At 33.7% G+C, this 21,993-nt stretch overlaps 1 protein-coding gene across 2 annotated transcripts in view; it reads left to right on the forward strand.

Moving 5' to 3' along the window:
- Window positions 1–503: 503 nt before the first annotated feature.
- The window catches only part of LOC101898123 (LIM/homeobox protein Lhx1), a 162,633-nt gene continuing 141,143 nt past the window's right edge, over window positions 504–21,993 (forward strand). For both annotated transcript variants that reach the window (XM_020035198.2, XM_005178900.4), the window contains exon 1: window positions 504–1,875. In XM_020035198.2, coding sequence (XP_019890757.1) covers window positions 1,833–1,875 — 43 coding nt within the window. In that variant the 5' untranslated portion in view covers window positions 504–1,832. The remainder of the gene's footprint in view (window positions 1,876–21,993) is intronic.

Raw genomic sequence — 21,993 nt, forward strand, 5'->3', positions numbered from 1 at the left:
TGGCAAATTGCTGTTTTGTTTCATTGAAGGAGAGTTTCTCTGAGAGAGTGTAGTAATTTAAGGGGAAATATTGAATGTCGCTCTCATTGTTGTGGTTTTTTTTTCATTCCTTTGCTGTTCAAAAAAGGCAAGGCAATGTGGCTCGCTCTCTCGGCTAATTGAGAGGTTGTGCCCGAATGGGTGTTTCTCATCTCTCCGCGTGTGTGTGTTGAGGAGAGCCTTCACATGATGTTATTGTGTGGAAACCGGTTGCTTTGTTATACCTGCTGCTTTGCTTTGCTGGCTGGCTGGCTGAGAGCAAGAGGGCTTGTGTTCAACACCCCAACCACCACTACTGTTACAGCTGCTCTGCCATATATCTGTATCACACACACGCGAATTGTGGGTTGTTTTTGTTGCTTTTTCGCCTGTGTTGTTTGTGGTGTGTGCCGTTGCTCAAGGCATCCATCTCTTTGTGCATTGAAATCAAACCGTGGCATGTTTAGTTTTCGTTTGACGTTCGCTCAGTGTTTACGTGGTTATTTCGATGTGTAGCGGAGGAAACACGGCGCAATCTCAAAAAAGAATTTTCAATAAAAACGAAAATTTTACGTGAATGAAGTTGGAATAAAATTGACAACAACAAGAAATGCGTTAATGATTTGAGGAACGGATTAAACTAAATATTTTGGAAATTAAAAAAAAAAAGAGAAAAACAAATTTTTAAAAGAAGAGGAAATCAAAAAATTTATTAAATAACCCTTTGAAGGCTCCGATGGATTACGTATAGCCTGTTTTACACAAAACCCCGTGGATTTATTATCAGAAAATTTAAATTATTTATTTTTTTGGATAAAAGTGAACCCCTTCCGAGGTGTGATATGTACGAGTGTGTATGAAACTCCAACTGACAAAACAAGTGAAAGTGCAACCAAAAATACCGCCAAATTGTCTGGCCTTTAATCGGAAGTGTGAAAAAATTGCCGTAGGTGCTTTGGCAAGTGTCCGTGTGTGTGTGTGTGTGCGTGCATTGTTACGTTTAGACCAACCGGCTTTTGTCCGTAGATCGCACAAGAAATTAAGTCATTAATCCTTTCTGAAAGCATAAGACCCCCATTCAACCAAGCAACAACAACAACACCACCAAGCCAGCCAACAATTAAATTACACTCGTCTTCGCGCTCTCTATGCTGCATTAATACGCAACGCTGGCCCCCTCATTTTTAGACCATACAACCAGCCCACTGAGCTCTGCCCCCATCCCACACCCCCTTCTCAAACTTGCAACTTGTGACGCTTGCTACTGGAAAAATTTTTGCGCGCGCTAATTAACGTCAAAAAGTTTCAATTTTTTCGCAAAAAAAAAAAAGAAAATAAAAACAAATCTCGTGTTCCGGCACTGCCGCCGCCGTCGTGATTATTAACAACAAACAACAACTTTATTTTGGCAACGACCTGTTGTTGGCCCTTCAAATAAATTCTTCGAGTTTTTTAAAAACAATTCTAAGAAAACAACTTTTGGGGCAAATAAGAAAAAAAAATATCCAAGAAAATAGAAATTAATGTCAACCTAAAAATAACAACAAATTAAATAAAAAAACCAAAATCCAAGTGCATAATCTAAAAAGTGAAATCAGTTGCAGAAAAACTTGGTTTTTCCCAACGCTCTGTGTGGATAACCCTCGACCGCCCCCCCAACCCGTGCCGCAAATTTTCAAACGCCCGCCATTCTCGACAATCACAAAATTCTCACCGAAGTATCAAAAGCGCCCCTTAGGGCTGTCGCGTTGGCGTCATTTTTGGGCGACGGTTTCGCCGCCCTCAGTACGAGAGCACCGCCGGTCAAGGATCTAATGGCGTTCGGTTCAGTTTTACACAATAATCAGCACAATATAGGTAAGTGCTAAAGGCTTAAGAGGGGAAAATGCATTGCTATCTAAGAGGGGCAGGGAATATTGGATGGGAACAAGTGTCGAATTTAGCGACGGATTGGCGTTTTTGAGAAAAAATATGAGAAAAGAGTTACCAAATATGATCCGACGTAGAGTTTACGAGACTTTAAACAATTTCGGCGGGACATTCAACGGAAAAAATATTAACTGTTTTTCAAACTTTAATTCATGAACAAATTTCGATGCCTAATTTGATCTGAATATTTTCAATCTGTTAAGGACTTCAAAATATTAGTTTCGTGCCCACTTTAAGCCGGATTTCTCGTATACTTTTTGATCGAGCCCAGTAGATGCACTTTGAGACGGTTTTCACCGACGTAGTCAGAGTGGGCTTCGAAAGTCGTTTCTGCCTACGTCGGTGAAATTTTCTTGTATGGAAATGTGAAAAATAATCTTAAGAATTACAATTTTGAATGGCATCCGGCCCTCCCAACCCATTTGGATTAAGGAGAGCGGCTTCCTCTAATAAAAAAATGAAATCGCAAAACTGGATCAATTTTTGAAAAAAAGTAGATTTCAGGTTTTATGCGGGAGCCTTAAAAATGAAGAACATTTTTTTATTCCTCTTAAGAGTGGGAACAGGACAAATCCGGAATAAAATGGGTACCAAATTTTGTAATCAAATATCAAACACCGAGTTGGCTATAGAACCGTCAAGAATAATAATTTCAATTTGAGACTGAAATGTAAAGGAATGAATCTGGAGGTGAATACCCGAGTGTCTGTGATTCTGGGGCCACACGACGAAAATTTGTTGCCTCTAAAGGAACCAGCACAAAATTATAGTAAGATAAAGGTTTTTTATATTCGGCCTACGATACGAAGGGTTCTTCTGTTTTGGGAACAATTTCGAAATTTTTTCAAATCTATATTATATTATTATTATTATTATTATTATTATTATTATTATTTATATATATATATATATATATATATATATATATATATATATATATATATATATATATATATAAATGTAAGTTGTGTTAGTTACTACGCTTATAACTCAAGATCCGCTGATCCGATTTTAACGATTCATACAAATTCGGAATTGTCTCTTTTCCGAAAAGGATAATATTCAAAAAAATCGCGTAAAAATGTGATATATTAACATTTTCATTTTGACTTTTGAAATGTACAATAGTAATGTTTTATTTTGCATGATTTTTTTTCCATTTTGACTTACTTTTTCTAATGTACATTTGTAGTGTTTTTTTTATATATTTTTTTAATTCGAATATTAATACCAATTTATTTAATTAACTTGATTTCTTGAGAACTGAAATTGATGGCGGGTTGCATGAAAGTCAGTCAAATGATATCGAAATAACTTAACGTGGTTAGACCAATGTTAAAAGATAATTACTTTTTCAAAATCGCTAAAAACACGATAAAAGAGATGTAATGGCAAAAATTCTCAAATCGGGAAAAATCGAAAAAAAAATCAATGGAAATTGACTAGATATGGAAATAATCCATCCAATGAGAACTTAAAATGCAAAATTCATTGGGACTGCAACCAGTGAAATACCGAATATGAAGAGCACTGTTATATGCGAACTATATAAAATAGTGGAGCAAATTGAAAATTTGGAAAGAAAAGGATACATTTCTTCGGAAAATTCTTCCGAAACCTTAAAAGTAACCTTAACTCCCATGAAACGTTATACGGTGACTATGCGCTATCATCAGTAGTCAGTTTGGTTGGTACATAACAATCCCAAAAAGGGGGGATCAAACGTTTTTAGGGTCCATTTTATATAGTTTAACCAAACACAAAGGGCCTCAAATAACTTTCAGATACAGTATAGAAATACCTCTGCTGAATTTTATAGGGATCGGTTCAGATTTGGATATAGCTCTCACATCTATATATCTTCATCCGATTTTATGTTTATTGTGCCTAAAAAGTGGAATATAAGTTCAAATAGGATAGATTCTGATGGATATCGATCCAGACGATATTCGCTGTTTTAATAATTATAATGATTTTTTTCATGCGGAATTTAGGAATTTATAAAAAGCTGTTTTTTTACTTGCACTTTTACATAAAACCAATATTTTTTTTTTATTTTTTTTGAAAATCAAATTATACTGGGACAAAAATGATTTTTCAGAAAATTTTGCCCAAAAATAGTCTAAAGTAGTTTTTTTTTTTGATTTCTTGCAAATATTAAACATCCTTGCATTTTTGGTATATATTTAAAATAATTCTTTATTTTTTACCCTAAAAATTTATAATTTTTCCACTAATTTTTTTTAATTATTTTTTAATTTTTTTGGCAAAAATTTTTTTCTCCCCTGTAATACATCAACCAAAAATTTAGTTTTTTTATTTTCACAAATAGAAAAACCCAAACTTCCTCGAATCATGGATGACGTATAAACTTTTGAACTTGGCATTAAACAAAAATTGTTTGTTGTTGTTGTTGGTCTTTTTATTGATGGGGTTTCTTTCACCAGCAGTGCACATTTAAATGCATCAAGGATTTGCTGTTGGCAATAGTTGCGGGCAATGGCTTTTCATAAAGTTTTGCTGGCAGCGTTTTGAAATGTTTGCAAAATAAAAAAAAAAACGAGAAGAAATAGTTGCCTGAATTTACAATAGTTTTGGAAAGGGAAGACAGTTTAGTTGAATAAAATAGCACTATTTTCAAGAATAATACAATATTTATTTGTAATGTTTGAATGAATGGCTTGCCAATTTCAACGAAGATGACTTTTAAGGTATCCTAATTTTTTTCTCAGAGTTTTTGGCATTTTTCGAGGTACGTCAACCTCGAAATCTGACTATCAAAATGAGACAGATCTCGAAAAATGCCAAAAACTGTGAGAAAAAATTAGGAGTCCTTAGAAGCCATCTTCATTGAAATTGGCAAGCCATTCAGAAAGAAACCATATGTTTAATTTTTTATTTTTGAAAATATACCTTAAACCACATTTCGTATGTCAAAATGTATATTAATGTGTCCATTGCATATGCAGATATGGGAACACGTTATTTATGCCATTAAATTTGACAGAAAATGCATTCCTATGAGGCTACCTTTCCCATTCTCCTGGAATTAGGCTACATTTCCCATTCAACAATGATAACCCTTATTTTCTGAAAATTTTACTTGGTCGCCAATCGGCATATTTGGTATAAAATATTCTTCTTTCTTTAAAAAAAAAAATAAAAAATCTTTTTTTCTCTCGTCAACAATAACTCCTTCTGGGCACTGCAATGCATTTGTAAGATTTATTTTATTTTACTATTGGCTGCTGTTTTGGATGTTCTTCGCTCCACAACAGTAGGTAGGTAGTGTGTCCATAAAATTTTGTTTACAACTTTTCAACAACAACAAAAGTACCTCAGCCAACAGTAGGTGCTTCGAAAAATGAATATTTTAGAATTGTTAAGCATAAATATGTAACTGACAATAGCTCATTTTGCAAATGCATCTCCACAAAAGTCTGAGCCACCATTTGAGCTAAGAACATAAACAAAACGCTCAAGGAAATTTATGATTTTCCATTCAACCATTGGTCATAAACTTCAGCTGAGCAGAATATAACAAAAGCCATAATTCTGTCTATTGAATGGTAAAAGCTTAAAGAAGTTTTTTCTTAAAGATTTCCATTTTAAGTAAAATAAAATAAGAAGAATACTTAGGAATATTTTTGAACTGGATTCAGCTTGAGGTGATACATTGAAGGTCTTAAGTGGTTGTTTCTTGAAATTTAATTTTCACAAGGGATGCATGTCACAGTAGTTGAAACATTTTAAGTCCAGGAGGAGGAGGAGGTGTCTCGTTGAGGGATAAGTTTAAAATTGCAGGGAACCATCGAAAATAATTGGAGCATATATGAGAATATGAGCCAATCGCCATGACAGCATCATACGTCACAACTTTCAGTCATATATACAGGGTGAGATGAAACAACTGCAACCAACTTCAGACTGCTGCCATTTCTAAGCCAATCGTCCGAAAACTGTTAAAATTATTCTAGCGACATCTTATTATATTGTTTACAAGCATACAAAAGCATTTTGGAGAGAATCTTCCAGAAAAAAAATTATTCGTGATGGAATTCATGCGTGATAGGGTGATTTCTTTATATTTGGCTGGAAAACCACAACAGCAGAAATGGCTCGAAAAGTAAAGAAGTGACTTGATAGGAACCTGCGTCGCAGTGCCCGAAAAATGCCTCGTGAGCTGAACATGTCGCAATATTCCATTCGGCAAATATTGAATAATAAGCTCGGGGTAAAGCCATTGAAATTCCAAAAAGTGCAAGAACTTACACCGCAACAGAAAGAAAATAGACTCAAAAGAGCTAAAGAGTTGCTTCGCTTGGCCGAAAGTGGTGAACTGCCGAATTTGATTTTCTCCGATGAGAAAACATTCGTTGTCCAGCAGTTTGTAAACAAACGTGTTTACTTGCCAAAGAGGTCAGCTGAAAATGTGCACCTTCGGTTTGCCACCGCCATAACAGCCGATGGTCGCTCTCCGCTCGTATTTATCATCCATGACATCAGAATAAATACCGAATATAACCGCAAAAAAAAATTCTGGAGGGTGTATTAAAACCTTGGGCACGCAAACATTTTGGCCGCAGACCTTGGACATTCCAACAGGACTCAGCATTATCGCTCTCAGCACACGCCACCTAAGAATGGTAACAAAATGAGGTTACTCGCTTCATTTTCAGCGCACAATGGCCACCAAAATCTCCGGATACCAATCCGTTGAACTATTGTGTCTGGAGTATTTTGGAAAGCATGGTTGGCATTAAAAAAATACCAAAGTGTCGATCACCAAGCGCTTCGCTGGGAATGGGCCAAAATACCGCAGAGCAACATTCGGACAGCGTGTGACGGTTTCAATGGCTGGTTGAAGGCCATAATTCGTGCCAAAGGTGACCAATTCAAAAAAAAATCTAAACTTATTCTAAAATTTGATGTTATTTCCGACATTTTTTGCTTCATTTAATACAATTCAAAAAAAAATTAAAAATTATGGCGCTTGGTTTTGTTGCAGTTTTTCAACTAAGAGTTGGTTAACCAAAAATGTCGAGAATGATTGCTACACTTTGTCACATAAAAAAGGTATTTCAAAATTTTTAGAACTTTTCAAAAAATATTGTACTGAGAAAAGAAAAAAGTTCATAAAATTTTACGGATATTGTTCACTTTAAATCAGAGCCTATCTTTGATACTTTGAGTCGGCAAAAAATGATTCTGGGTTTTGAGAACTCTTTCATAAAATGAATCGAAGGATATTCGAATATAACAGCTCATGTATGGTGCTCATTTTAACATAGAATAAATATTTTCTACTCCAATTATTATTATTTAGGAATTTTTTTCATAAAATGAATTTAGGAACTTTTTCGCAGAATATATTTTGGGACTCTGTCATAATGGAATTCTGCCAAGAATTTAAAAGAATATCTACTTTATTTTATCATTAAAAAAATGTATTTCCGTGTTTTTAGAACTTTTAAAATGAAATTTTAATTGAATTTGAAATTTACTTCGACTTTATTAAAATAGTTCGCTGGGTTATTGAAAAACCATCCGATATTTATTTTGCAAACAAATTGTCACGATAATCCTTTATGATTTGATTTAGAGAATACACGACAACATTCAAGTGTTCTCCCTACCTTTTGCTTCTCCTCTTTTCGTTACCTCACCCAGAACTCCCTGAATTTTTTTTTGGCGAAACAGGAACATAGCACTTCACATGTATTGTGTCACCAGGGGGAGAGGTGGAGATTCCCCTACCAACTATTAACCGCCTTTAAGCATCGTAAAATCCGGCAAATGACAGTGATAACAATAAAATTAAAAATTGTCCACCAATAAAAATGCATAACAAATGACCGCTCGGGTGACTTGGGCCACAGCGCCAGGCAGCAGCAGCAGCCGCGGCATATACGCATGCGCAGCTAACTTTCAAGCCAACCGGTAGATGATGACCACCATAAGGATACCAAGGTGAAGATGCAAACAAATTTCTTGGCTTTTTGTAGTGAGCCGCTTGTTCGTTTGCCGTCGGTTTCTTTCTTTGTTGGCCTGTAGAGTTTGAGAGTTGAGGGGGACCAAGTTAAGGCAAAAAAAGCGAAAGAAAGGTCACTTTTGTGCTCATGGTGGTGTTGGCATTACACGCATCATTATATTGACAATGGCCAAGAGACCACTGTTAGGTTTTTTTTTCATTCTTCTTCAGCTTATTGATGATGGGTTGATCCCCGCTTATCTCTCAACAAATTCTCTCTTATGATCACATTATTAATGATCATCAAGATAATGATGTTGCTGGCATGGTTTGTCATAACGACAAATTATGTTTTTATGCTGGCTTATCGGTTTCTCTATTCTTGCTCCGCTTTTTTTGGTTGGTGTTAAACAACCGGCCGTTTTCGATCCTTTCCAAGCTGCTCTTCCACAGGTCGTTAAGAAAAACGACGTTTTTTTTTTGTTGATGTCGAATTATTATTTTTTTGGTTGTTCGCTTAAGCGAGAACTACTGCTGTGACTTTGACGCGTTGTGTTTTTTTATAATTGTTGTTGTTGTTGTTGTTATTATGATTTTCATTGTTCAGTGTCGAGTATACGTAACGAATTGCATTTCGTTGCGGTCATCTGTCCAACAACAACAACAACACATCTCCGAAAATGATGACTGAAGTGTTGATGAGCGGCAATTCAACATTTCGTTTCACAAGCGTTTCGATTGTTCGTTTGATTGTTCAAACCGAAAGATTATCCCAGGCCAAGCATGCATGCATGGATGTATGGTGATGCTGATGCGGATGATGATGGGTTTGGTGTTGGTGGCATACATCCATCCAACCATCCATCTATCGTTGGCTGATTTAACCAATTGGCCCCTCCAATCAGTTGGGTGTTGAATTTATCCATTCTCATTATCGAATATTTAAAAATGTATTTTTTCCGGCAGGGGAGGGGAGAGGGGGGAATCACAAATGCAACACTTGCTGTTGGTGTTGTTGTATTAGAAACACCATATCGCCTCATTTGAAAACAAATCAGCGGCAGCAGCAACATCATTAGCCGGCCAATACGACTACCGAAACTCATTTGTTTCTTTGGGTTCTTTCTTTTTTTTTTTTTTTGAAAAAAAAAAAAAAAATCCAATTGTGGAATTGTAAAGTCACGCTGATTATTTTGGGAATATTTGATTTTTTTTTAGTTTTTTTTAGAGACCGTAAATTTTTATGATCTTGAAAAAATTGAAACAAGCCATAAATGTTGAACCAAAAAAAAAAACGAACGAAGAGGGAAGGTATTCAGATGCAACTGGCAACAGGTTGCCACTTGTTGGAATTGAGCAGGTTTTAGACCCACATTTGAAGTCCTTAAATTAAATGTTTTTAGGTTTGAACATAGAATTATAATTTTATGTGTCCGCCACATCTCGTTGCAATACTTGTTAACCTCAAAAAATTACTTAAGAATTCAAAAAAATAATAATAAAGACGATGAGATCCAATGATTTTTTTTTTAAATTCACGATTATTGGTCTATGAAAAAAAATCATTAAAAATCCGCGAAATTCTTTAAAAAACCCAAAACTATTTCTATGAGGTTCCATGAAAAAAAAAATATTTTAAAAATCCATGAATGGTCTGATTGTCCATGAAATAAATTCTGTAAAGAATCGACGTGTGAATGGACAGTCGGTCAATGAGAAATTTTTTAGAAGATACACGAATATTGGTTAAGGATCCTTAAAAATATGTTGTAAAATCCAGAATTGGTCACCAATCAATCAAAAAAGGCTCCATTAAAAATCTTTGCTAAAATTGCAGCAACTCCGGAAATAAAGTGATTTTTTCGAAAAAAGTTGTTTTTTTTTTTAACGAAAGTTTATGATGATTTTTTGAGGTAAATATAAGGTATATAACTTTCTTTGGTTCAGAGACCTCCAATGAAATTCGATGAAGAATATTTCTTCCTTTAATATCTTGTCCAAAAAATGAAAAATTAAGGGAGATTTTGACTTAGTATGAAGATGGATTATATTAGGCGCTAAAACATAAACGCATATTTTCATATGGAAGATACAAATGTTGAATGCAATTTTCTGATGAAACTATTAAGCATAGATAAATTGCTTATTCTGAGGTTTGCGATGAAATTTTCTGTAAAATATTTGACACATTCCCTAAAAACTTGAAAAATACGGGAGATTTTGACTTCGAAAGGAAAAGTGTTAAAATAGTAGCTAAAAAAAGGGTAAACTCGTAAATTTCTCTAGCAATTTACAAAATTCGAACGTAATTTGTTTTTAAACTATTATACCTAGATATACAGGGTGATATAAAAAAACTGCAACAAAGTCAAACGCCATAATTTTTACATTTTTTTTTAAATTTTATTGAATGAAAGCAAAAAATGTCGGAAATAGCATCAAATTTTAGAATAAGTTCAGATTTGTTCGAATTGGTCACCTTTGGCACGAATTATGGCCTTCAACCTGCCATTGAAACCGTCACACCCTGCCCGAATGTTGCTCTGCGGTTTATTGAAGTGATCGACGCTTTGGTATTTTTTAGTGCCAACCTTGCTTTCCAAAATACTCCAGACACAATGGTCCAACAGATTGGTTTTCGGAGATTTTGGTAGCCATTGTGCGCTGGAAATGAAGCGAGGAACCTCATTTTGTAACCATCTTGGGTGTGCTAATTGCAAATAAACTGCTGGACAACGAATGTTTTCTCATCGGAGAAAACCAAATTCGGCAGTTCGCCACTTACGGTCAAGTGAAGCAACTCTTTAGCTCTTTTGAGTCTATTTTCTTTTTGTTGTGGTCTAAGTTCTTGCACTTTTTGGAATTTCAATTGTTTTACCCCGACCTCATTATTCAATATTTGCCGAATGGAATATTGCGATATATTCAGCTCACGGGCCATTTTTCGGCCACTGCGACACAAAAGATTTATTCACATTTAAATGCTGCTGGAGTCCTCTAACGATAGCCACCTGTGGCTTTCCATCCAAATATAAAGAAATCACACTATCAGGCTGGAACTCCATCACGAATAACTTTTTTTCTGGAAAATTCTCACCAAAATGCTTTGGTACGCTTGTAAACAATATCATGAGCTGTCACTGGAATAATTTTAACAGCTGTCTGACGAGTGGCTTAAAAATGACAGCAGTCTGAAGTTGGTTGCAGTTTGTTCATCTCATCCTGTACAGAAGCCAAAAAATTGCTACCATTTTCCAACTGGTTTATAATTGGCGCGTTCTCTATGCAAAGAGTGAAAGAAAAATCTGGTGTCTTATAAAGTCTCGATTCTTAAGGTATGGGACATAAACAGCTTGAAGTCGTTATATGGCATTTTTGTGACATATCCTAAAGAGATGTCAGAGCCGCACTCGAATCCTGTCGACGTTTCCATTTACAATTGGACATGATACGAAGCTCTATTCGACCTTAGACTGTATGTCATATGGATTTTTTTGGCATACTTAAAATATTCTCATGCGTTGCCATATTCAGAACAAGATTTTTGCCAACTGAATTAGAAGGCACTCCGATTCGCTGATTTCTGACCGACTGATACCCTCTTGTATGCAAAATATTATTGGAAACCCCAATAATTACATTTCAATCCGAAAATGGGAAATTTCGTATACAACTACAACACAGAGCACCTTGCATAAAAAACCCGGTCTTACTGTGTCCTAATACTTTGTAAACATGTAAGCCCTTCACTGGCAACCTCAGGTGTAGCTTGTTAACATACGCATCCATTTAATGCTAATTGTTTCTATTCTTCGTTTGAAGTTAACCACTCGGTTCATATGTTAATTTTTACAACAAAATTTATTCATTTCGTACAACAACAACAAACAAAACAACTTTACCACTTCATATGACTCTTGAAATGTTGATAAACGAAATTACCATTCCCGCCTGTCCGTCTGTCTGTCTGTCCATTTGTCCACTCTAGCCGCCGCATTCTAAGCGTGGCTACCTCCTCTGTTTAGCTTTGATATGACTGCCGCCTTCATTTAATTCCTTAATTATGACCAAGACGATGACAAGTCGAACAAAACCAACAACAAAACCGAAGTTATATCCCCACTCCTAAACTTAGCATAACATCTCGCCCGCCACCTAAGAAAAAAAAAGGAAAAACGCGGCTCAAGTGACACGCAATTAATGCCAAATCATAAAATTACTTAATTGATATTTTTACAACTTGTTGAATATTGTTGCCGTTCTCGCGGCGGACTAGCTGGAGTAGAGGCGTTTGGCTGTTTTGTTTATGCGAAATGAGTTGTAATGTTGTTGGAATAAAAAAAAAGAAATGCATGGAGGAAAAAATATGATTAGCAGCCATGGGATACGGACTAAGAGCAAAACGTTTAATGCCGACTCATATTTTTAACTGAATTTTAGTGGTGTGGTGGCCGAAAAGAAGTGATACGCATTGAAAGAGCATAAATTAGGTATGGGGGGTTTGAGTGTGCGATATGAAATGCATTTGAAAATGTGTTAAAAAAATATTACCAAGCTAAGTGAAAAATTGGGACAAGCAGAGCATCAGACTTTTCCTTCAAAATAAAAATAGAAAATGCATCGTATTTATCAGCCAAGGATTGGGGGGAAGGACACAACACCCCCTTCTTCCACACTTTTAAAAATTTTCGGATTAAGATTCCACGAAATCCGTGCATTTTAAGTATATAGCGTCTATGACGAATATGTTGGTCGAAAATCGAATTTGGCTTGACTGCTGTCATTTCTAAGCCACTCGTCCGACAGCTGTTAAAATTATTCCAGTGACAGCTCATTATATTGTTTACAAGCGCAAAAAAGCATTTTGGTGAGAATTTTCCAGAAAAAAAGTTATTCGTGATGGTGTGATTTCTTTATATTTGGCTGGAAAACCACAAGTGGCTATCGTTAGAGCACTCCAGCATTTAAATGTGAATAAATCTTTTGTCTTTTTGCCTGACGTCAAGGAAGTGGACGGAAGACAACAGCAACAGTAGCCGAAATGGCTCGAAAAGTGAAGAAGCGACTTGATCGAAACCATCGTCGCATTAGCCGAAAAATGGCTCGTGAGCTTAACATATCGCAATATTCCATTCGGAAAATATTGAAAAATGAGCTCGGGGTAAAGCCATTAAAATTCCCAAAAAAGTGCAAGAACTTTAATAGGCTAAAAAGAGCTAAAAAGTTGCGTCGCTTGGCTGAAAGTGGTGAACTGTCGAATTTGGTTTTCTCCGATGGGAAAACATTCGTTGTCCAGTAGTTTGTAAACAAACAAAATGATCGTGTTTACTAGCCAAAGAGGTCAGCTGAAAATGTGCACCTTCGGTTGGCCACCAGGACTTAAGTGCCGGTCATGGTGATGGTTTGGATCGCCATAACAGCCGATGGTCGCTCAGAATCGCATCAGAAGAAATACCGAATATTATCGCGAAAATATTCTGGAGGGTGTATTAAAGCCTTGGGCACGCAAACATTTCGGCCGCAGATTTTGGACATTCCAACAAGACTCAGCACCATCGCACTCAGCACGCGCCACCCAAGAATGGTTACAAAATGAGGTTCCTCGCTTCATTTCCAGCTCACCAAAATCTCCGGATACCAATCCGTTGAACTATTCTGTTTGGAGAAATTTGGAAAGTAAGGTTGGCACTGAAAATACCAAAGAGTCGATCACCTCAAGCAAGCGCTTCGCCGGGAATGGACCAAAATACCGCAGAGCATCATTCGGGCAGCGTGTGATGATTTCATTGGCCGTTTGAAGGCCATAATTCGTGCCAAAGATGACCCATTCGAACAAATCTAAACTTTTCCTAAAATTTGATGCTATTTCCGACATTTTTTGCTTTCATTCAATGAAATTTAAAAAAAAAAATTAAAAATTATGGCGTTTGACGTTATTGCAGTTTTTTTGTCTCACCCTGTGTATTTTTATGTCAAAATATTATCGGTCTAATTTCCATTAATTTCTAAATCGAACTGACGTATGGTAGTGGCAAAATTTACTTTTTCCCATCCTCAACATTCTTAAGTTCTCCTGGCAGAATATTTTGTGTGAGCCCTAAAAGTAGTCGCAATTTTTAATTCAATTTCAGGACTAACATATACATCGGTGACTATTTTTTTATTAGATTCAGCTGCAGTTTGCTGTAATCTTTGTTATCTCTTAAAAATCCAACCTCTTTAAGTCTGATATAATTTTGAGTGTATGAGTGCAGTAACACACTGCTATTTTACTGCTTTTAATACCTTTCCACTTCCCTTAAGAAAAGTCCCTTCCATATTGAGTTTGTTGGAATTATTTTACAGCTCCTAAAAATAGGCACCAAAATGTATTTTAGTTTATGAATTTTATTTTGCGATTATTTCACTTAATTTCTAGCTCACTGTCCCTCATACCTTTACTTTTGCTCTAATCAAAGCTCTACCCATTTTTGGGTATCCCAAAAGTAGGCACTACATTTTTATTTCTGCTTCTCCTAAAAGTAGAAACTAAATTTTCATTTTTTTTGTTATGTCAATAGTTACCATAACACATAGAATCCTACTTTTACCCATCCACTTATCGAAAACCCCTCTTCGATTAAAATTTTTATTGGATTTCTTCTACTTCTCTGATTTTTTTTTTTCAATTCAATTCACCATCCTCTCTAATATCATATTAAATAGTTTCAGGGCTTTCTAAAGTTAGGCACCTAAATTTGGAGATTTTGAAGTTTTTTGAGATAATCCTTAAAGTAGGCTCCCTAATGGCTCGTCAAATTTAGTATGTGTCTCTGTGATAAGTCACCTTAACTCCAAGTTCCCAAAAGTAGGCACCGAAATTTATATTATTTTGGATTTTTTTTTTAAATGCTAATGTCTACCGTTAATTTTCCACTTTACAAACCCCTCCCTTAACATTTTACCTGTTTTGGAGTAGGCACCCTAATGACTCCTCAAGTTTAGTATGTGTCTCTGTGATAAGTCACATTAACTCCAAGTTCCTAAAAGTAGGCACCGAAATTTATATTATTTTGGATTTTTTTTTAAGTTCTCATGCCTACCGTTAATTGTCCATTTTACAAAGCCCTCCCCCAACATTTTACCTCTTTTGGCGTTTTTTTTCTTTTCAAAAATAATCCCAAAAGTAGGCACCCTAATGTCCCCCCCAAATTGTGTGTTTGCCTCTGTGATTAGTCACCTCAACTCCTACGTCACTACCTTTTTCCTACCCATCTCCCAGAATCCCCCTCTCTGTTCCTCATTTTCATTTGTTCTTCTTCTTCGCCATCTCCATCTGGCAATGACAATGTATCTGAACGTGTCACTGTCACTGATCTTGTTGGCGGTTTTTGTCACTTTGTCAAATGGGGAAGAAGAGGAATCCCACGGCAACAGCAGCGAAAAAAAAAATGGGGACATTTAGCAGCAACTGAGACCAGAAAGCAAAAGCAAACGAACGAAAAAAAAAGAAACAGAAGCGTAACACCAGTGGCCATGTCATTCACATATTCACATCAACATTAAAGTGTAGTTCTATCAAAGCGGTCGGTCGGTTGGTCGGTAGTCGTCATTGGCTTTGAAGTGGTATTGGATTCCATCCAGAGAATACAAAACAAAAACACCATCCACGAATGAATGACGACAATGGCAGGGAGGGAGCAACAAAAAACCAGAAGAAGAAAAAAACCAAACCGAAAATATCATTCCTAAACCGTCAGCAGCCGGCCAGCAGCCGCATGCAGTCAGAAGTTGAGCTGCCGCAATTGTAGTTACAGAGATTTAATGTCACCGATAAGAAAGTTGACTTTTGCACACACACTCAGGCACACACACAAACCGAATATTCCCGAATAAAGACAGCCAGCAAACTAAAACCTTAGCCGTTCGCACACACACACAGAGACCTGGGCCCATCAGCCATTCATCTGCAACCGTTGGACATGTTGGATGGATGGGAGTTCGTTTGGTGGCTTGGTGTGGTTGCCTTTTTACACTGGAATTGGTGGTCGTTTAGGTTTTTTGTTGTTGCCGTTTTTTTGGCAGGGCAAACGGTGGCAAAACGCCGTTTTCGTGGGAAGGGAAAATCGGGCATTACATTGAAACCCCCCCTCTCTTCAGCAGAGGGGTTTAGGAAAAGGTAAAGTGAGAATAAAGGGTGATTATGCTACAGTCTGATGTTAGGCCTTTTCTAAGAGCTTAGTTGTTTTATAAGCAACAGCAACGGCAACAATAATACACAACTTATAGTCAAACAGTGTTGCTGCTGGCAGATAATATTTTGGGATGTGACACCAACAAAAAAAGAAAGGACACACACACTCTCTCACACAGGGGAAAGGACAAGTCCTGCATTTGCTTTGCCTCGCCGAGAGAAAACGAGGCCATTAGAACAGGAGATTTACGCGTTTTCATGCAACATCTGATAACACGGCTTAAATGGGCACAATCTCACAACGACTCGCACACACACACACACACTCTCCTGCTCGCACATACACGTCAAATATTTAGAAGTTTTGTATATAAATACTAAACACTGCCTTCCAAATGCCAACCACCAAAAAGAGGCAAGTCGTTTTCGTTTTATGATGGGAAGTTATAATACCAGCGTAAAGATTTGATTTCATTCCAGATAAATTCTACGGATGATGGACAACTGAGATTTGGGTGTTTTGGTAGTTTGGATTTTTTTTGGATTTGAGTTTTTACGATTTGGGTTTTTTTTCGTTTGGTTTTTGGAAATGGTCAGAATGTAATGAGTTGAACTTTTTTTAGGTTAATTTTTTTTATTTCATTGAGGGCCAGAGTTTTATGTCACGAAAAAAAAAACAGAGAGATTTGAATATCTAAGAGGTACGCAGGGTTACTGTAGTAACTGAGGTGTGAAAATATAATCCGCTTTACTCGAACAAAAAAGAAAAAAAGTGAACAAAATAGGTCGTCCTTATTAGTTTATGTTGCAGAAAGGAGATGTAATATGGAAATCGCATGGTGGAAAAATTAATGTGTGGGAAAGTCAGGATGTGAGAGATTTTAACAGGAAAGTGTAACATTTTTTTTTGAGAGAGACTTTGTGATCAAAATTTCCTAAAGACCTTGTAAAAATTATTCGTATCTAGTCATTCGGGAACTCTTTAAAAAATCCACAACAGTTGGCCTTGAAGATCTTGAAAAAATATTAAAAAAAAATCTCCGGAAACTCATTAAGAATTCTGGACCGTGTAATTTTTGAGGAATTCACGATTTTGGAATATTTTTAAAAATATTCATAATGGTCCACAATTTTGGAACTATTAAAAAATATTTTTTTAATAAATCCTCAATTTTGGAATATTTAAAAAATATTTTTTTTTGATAAATCCGCGATTTTGGAATCTTTAAAATTGTTATATTCATTAAAAATCCATGATTATGAGATCTTTTAAATACTATTTTCTTATATATATCCGCGATTTTTGAATATTCTAAAAAATATTTGGTTGATAAATCCGCTATTTTGGAATATTTAAAATTTTTTTTTATAAACCCACTATTTTGGATTCCTTAAAAAAAATATTTTTCCTAAATCCACAATTTTTCATTTTTATTAAAAATCCACGATTTTGGAATCTTTTAAAAAATATAATTTTATATATCCGCGATTTTGGAATATATTAAAAAATATTTTTTTAAAAACCAAAGATTTTGAAATGTCTTAAAAAATAGTTTTATAAATCTGCGATTTTGGAATATTTAAAAAAAATATTTTTTTATAAATCCGCGATTTTGGAATCTTTAAAATTGTTATCTTTATTAAAAATCCACGATTATGGGATATTTTAAAAAATATTTTTTTATAAATCCGCGATTTTGGAATATTTAAAAAAATTATAAATCCACGATTTTGGAATCTTTTAAAAAATATTTGTAAAAATCCACGATTTTGGAATCTTTTAAAAAATATTTTTTTTTAAATCCACGATTTTGGAATCTTTAAAAAAAAATATTTTTTTATTAACCCATGATTTTGGAATTATTAAAATTTGTATTTTTATTCAAAATCCACAATTTAGGAATTTTTTAAAAAATATATTTTTATAATTCCACGATTTTGGAATCTTTTAAAAAATATATTTTTATAGTTCCACGATTTTGGAATCTTTCAATTTTTTTTATTAACCCAGGATTTTGGAATCTTTAAAATTTTTATTTTTATTCAAAATCCACAATTTTGGAATCTTTTAAAAAATAGATTTTTATAATTCCATGATTTTGGAATTTTTAAAAAAATATATTTTTATAGTTCCACTATTTTGGGATCTTTTAATTTTTTTATAAATTCACGATTTTGGAATTAAAAAAAAAAAATATTTTTTTTATTAATCCACGATTTTGGAATCTTTTAACAAATCATATTTTTATAAATCCACGATTTTGAAATCTTTTAAAATTATATTTTTATATATAAATCCACGATGTTGGAATCCTTTAAAAAATATTTTACAAAATCCACGATTTTTGAATCTTTTAAAAAATATATTTTTTTAAATCCACGATTTTGGAATCTTTTAATTTTTTTATAAATTCACGATTTTGGAATTTAAAAAAAAAAAAATATTTTTTTTATTAATCCACGATTTTGAAATCTTTTAAAAAATCATATTTTTATAAATTCACAATTTTGGAATCTTTAAAAAAATATTTTTTATAAATCCACGATTTTGGAATCTTTATGAAAAATAATTTTTTGTTATAAATCCACGATTTTAGAAATATTTTTTCAGGAGCCATTTTAAAAAACGATTATTTGTTTTTAAAAACGATTGTCAACCTTTTTTAAAAAAAATTTTCAAAAATCTTGGAGTCTGAGGTCTTTCACAAAATATTTTTTAAAAGTGCATAAATTTGAAATCTTTTAAAAAATATTTTAACGACGAATTAACGAATCTAAGCTATGAAATCCCAAAAATCCAAACAGGCTAAAAAATGAATTTTTCGAGATAAATGTTTAGAAAATGTATCAAAAAGTGGTTCTATCGGAGGGACTGGCCCTGGCTGGGTTAATATGATATTTTATGCTGTGCCAAATTTGGGTAACCTGGATACTTCATTCAAGAGTTATGGGGTACTCGTAGAAGATGGATACACGTCGTTATATCGAGTTTCCCGAAAAAAACCACCAGAAACCAAATGATTTCTTCTGAGAATTTATTGGCTCAAAAAAAAAAAAAAAAAAAAAAACAGATTTTATAAAATATACGTTTTTAGAGGGGTTTTGTGGCTGTATAAAATCAAATATTTTTTTGGTGGCACCTAACCTTTAAGAAATATCAGAGATAAAGAGTTATATTACTTAAAAATAGGACAACTACCAAAGCCAAAATGTTGAATTTCCGGGAAGGAACACAATCGCCTTCTTTGATAGGTTTAAATGAGATATTGTATTTCAAAAGCTGCGGAAAAGATTGATAAATTATTTATAGCCCCTAAATGGAAATAAGAATAAATTTCTCAACTAGGAGTTATAACAAAAGTAGGATGGATAAGGAAATTTTAGGCAATTTGGAAACTCAATATATTTATATAATAAAGCAGGTGCTTAAATTTCCTGCCGACAGTTAGCAATGCCATCATCATATCGAGAATATCCATTTCCAAACCCATGGGCGGTTTCTAAAGCCATTTATAACCACACCTTGTACGTTTGTGGTTTTAGATCAAATTATCCAAATTGAAATCACTCAGGGAAATACCTAAAAAATGTCGTAAAGGATTAACAGTTTACATGGCTTCACTGTATGTAATCCTCCGCAAATCTCTCATAATCCAGACCTCTTTAATCAGGGGACAGTAATAAGCCGATTTGTGGTTTTTATTTGCCTCTGTGCATCTGACTAAGGTGGGAAAGTCCAAGAGAATTAGAGTAATTCCTCAAGAGATTTCAAATGAGTGAATTAGAGAGAGGATTTGTCACAGGTTTAAGAGGGAAGTTTTGTTGAGGTAGCAAAGGGAGAGAGTTGAAACTGATTATGCCTAGAGCAGGGGTGCTCAAGAAGAAATATCTCTTTTCAGTCAAATTTCTCTTTGCTTATTTAAATCAAGAACAAAACAGTGGTAAGTCATTATTTATACAAATATTTTTTATCTATTTGCTTTATAAATTATTTTGGCAAACATTCGTGTTTTAAAGCAATTAAATAGAACCGTAAAATATAAAGAAAAACAGTATTTTAATTTTCTCTCAAATTATCTCTTTTTTCTCTTCATGTTCTAGAACACGGTTTTGAGCACCGCTGGCCTAGAGGGAGATGCTTTCTCTTAGTCAATGAAGAGTAGTTAGTGAAAATTTGACAAGAGATTAACAAAACCATACAAAGAGATCACTTAGGAGAAAACTAAAGTTACTATTTTCCGTTTAAATTTATTTTACAAAAAAAAAAAATAAATAAATAAATAAAAAATAATATTAAATATATTTTTTCGTAATATTATAAATATTTTTTAATGTTTTTTATGCGTGTATAGCATGCCATAAAATTCCTCATCATTTCCCTCAAAAATTCACATTTGTCTCTTTGTTCCTTTGCAGTAATATTCTGCCCCCATCCCCCTCTCCTGCTTCTATTTTTTGAAAGTACTCTAAAAGCCGCATTATAATGCGATTAAAAGTTTATTGCACAGACAGCATTGTACAAATATACGAATATGTATGTAATACATACACGCTTATATTCTCATATAAATATTTATATATTTGTATACAGATGTTTATAAGTATATTATTATGAGTTGATGTGATATTTGTTTTGTACAGATATATGTACGTATGTATGTTCATAAATACATTTAAGCGTATTTACGAGAGCATTTTCAATGCATTTGCCGATGCGTGTTTTTTTTCTACACACATACAGTGTGCAAGACAAAGAATATTTCCCACAATAACAAATTTGTATACATTTATACGCATGGTTTGAGGTGGTGTATTTTGTAGGTGGCCGTGGAAAAGAATTAGGGTCTAGTTGTAATAGTAATATAGTTACTAAAGTTAATAATTTTTGAACAGGGCCAGAATTTTTTAGGAAATAATCTTTCAAGAAAATTTTTTTTTTGAAGAAAAGTTTCTGACTATGGAACATTCAAAGATTTCGTTAATTAAAAAAAAAAAATAAATAAATATATCCGTTATGAGACGGGATTTGATGAAAAATAGAAAAAAATGACTTCACCGATTTCTAAAGTATTCGGAGACTTTAAATTAGATATTTTTTTAATCAACGACTCTGAGACTTGTAACATTTTATAAAATATTTTTTAAAAATCCACGATTCTAGAGTCTTTTAAAAAATGTTTTGAAAGACCTACGATTCTGAGTCTTATAACCTTTTATAAAATATTGTTAAAATCAACGACCATAGAGTCCACAATTTTTTAATTCGATATTTCTATATTAATCAACGATTCTGAGACTAGATCTTATTTTTTGGACATGATATCTTATAGAAAAATTTTGGAAAATCCCCGATTTTGGATATGGGTTCTCATAGAAAACATTTTTCAAAATCCAGAATCCACTTAGGCCGTGTGCTCGTTTAAAAAAATATCTCTAAAAATCTACGATTTGTGTCAGGTAGTCATTTAAAAAATCCACAATTCTAAAGTCTTTTAAAATTTGGAGTTTTTAAGGATATATTTAAAAAATACACGGTACCACGGTTTCTGACTGTGAAAAATTCAAAGATTTCGTTAATTCAAAACAAAAAAAAAAAAAAAAAAAAAATAATAAAATAAATAAATAAATAAATATTATTATTTATATTTATAATAAAATGATGATAATAATAATAATAATAATAATAATAATAATAATTATAATAATAATAATGATAATAATAATAATAATAATAATAATAATAATAATAATAATAATAATAATAATAATAATAATAATAATAATAATAATAATAATAATAATAATAATAATAATAATAATAATAATAATAATAATAATAAATAAATAAATATAAATAAATAAATAAATATATCCGTTATGAGACGAGATTTGATGAAAAAGA

Source organism: Musca domestica, unplaced genomic scaffold (assembly GCF_030504385.1).
Source record: "Musca domestica strain aabys unplaced genomic scaffold, Musca_domestica.polishedcontigs.V.1.1 95, whole genome shotgun sequence".
NCBI classification, from domain to species: Eukaryota; Metazoa; Arthropoda; class Insecta; order Diptera; family Muscidae; genus Musca; species Musca domestica.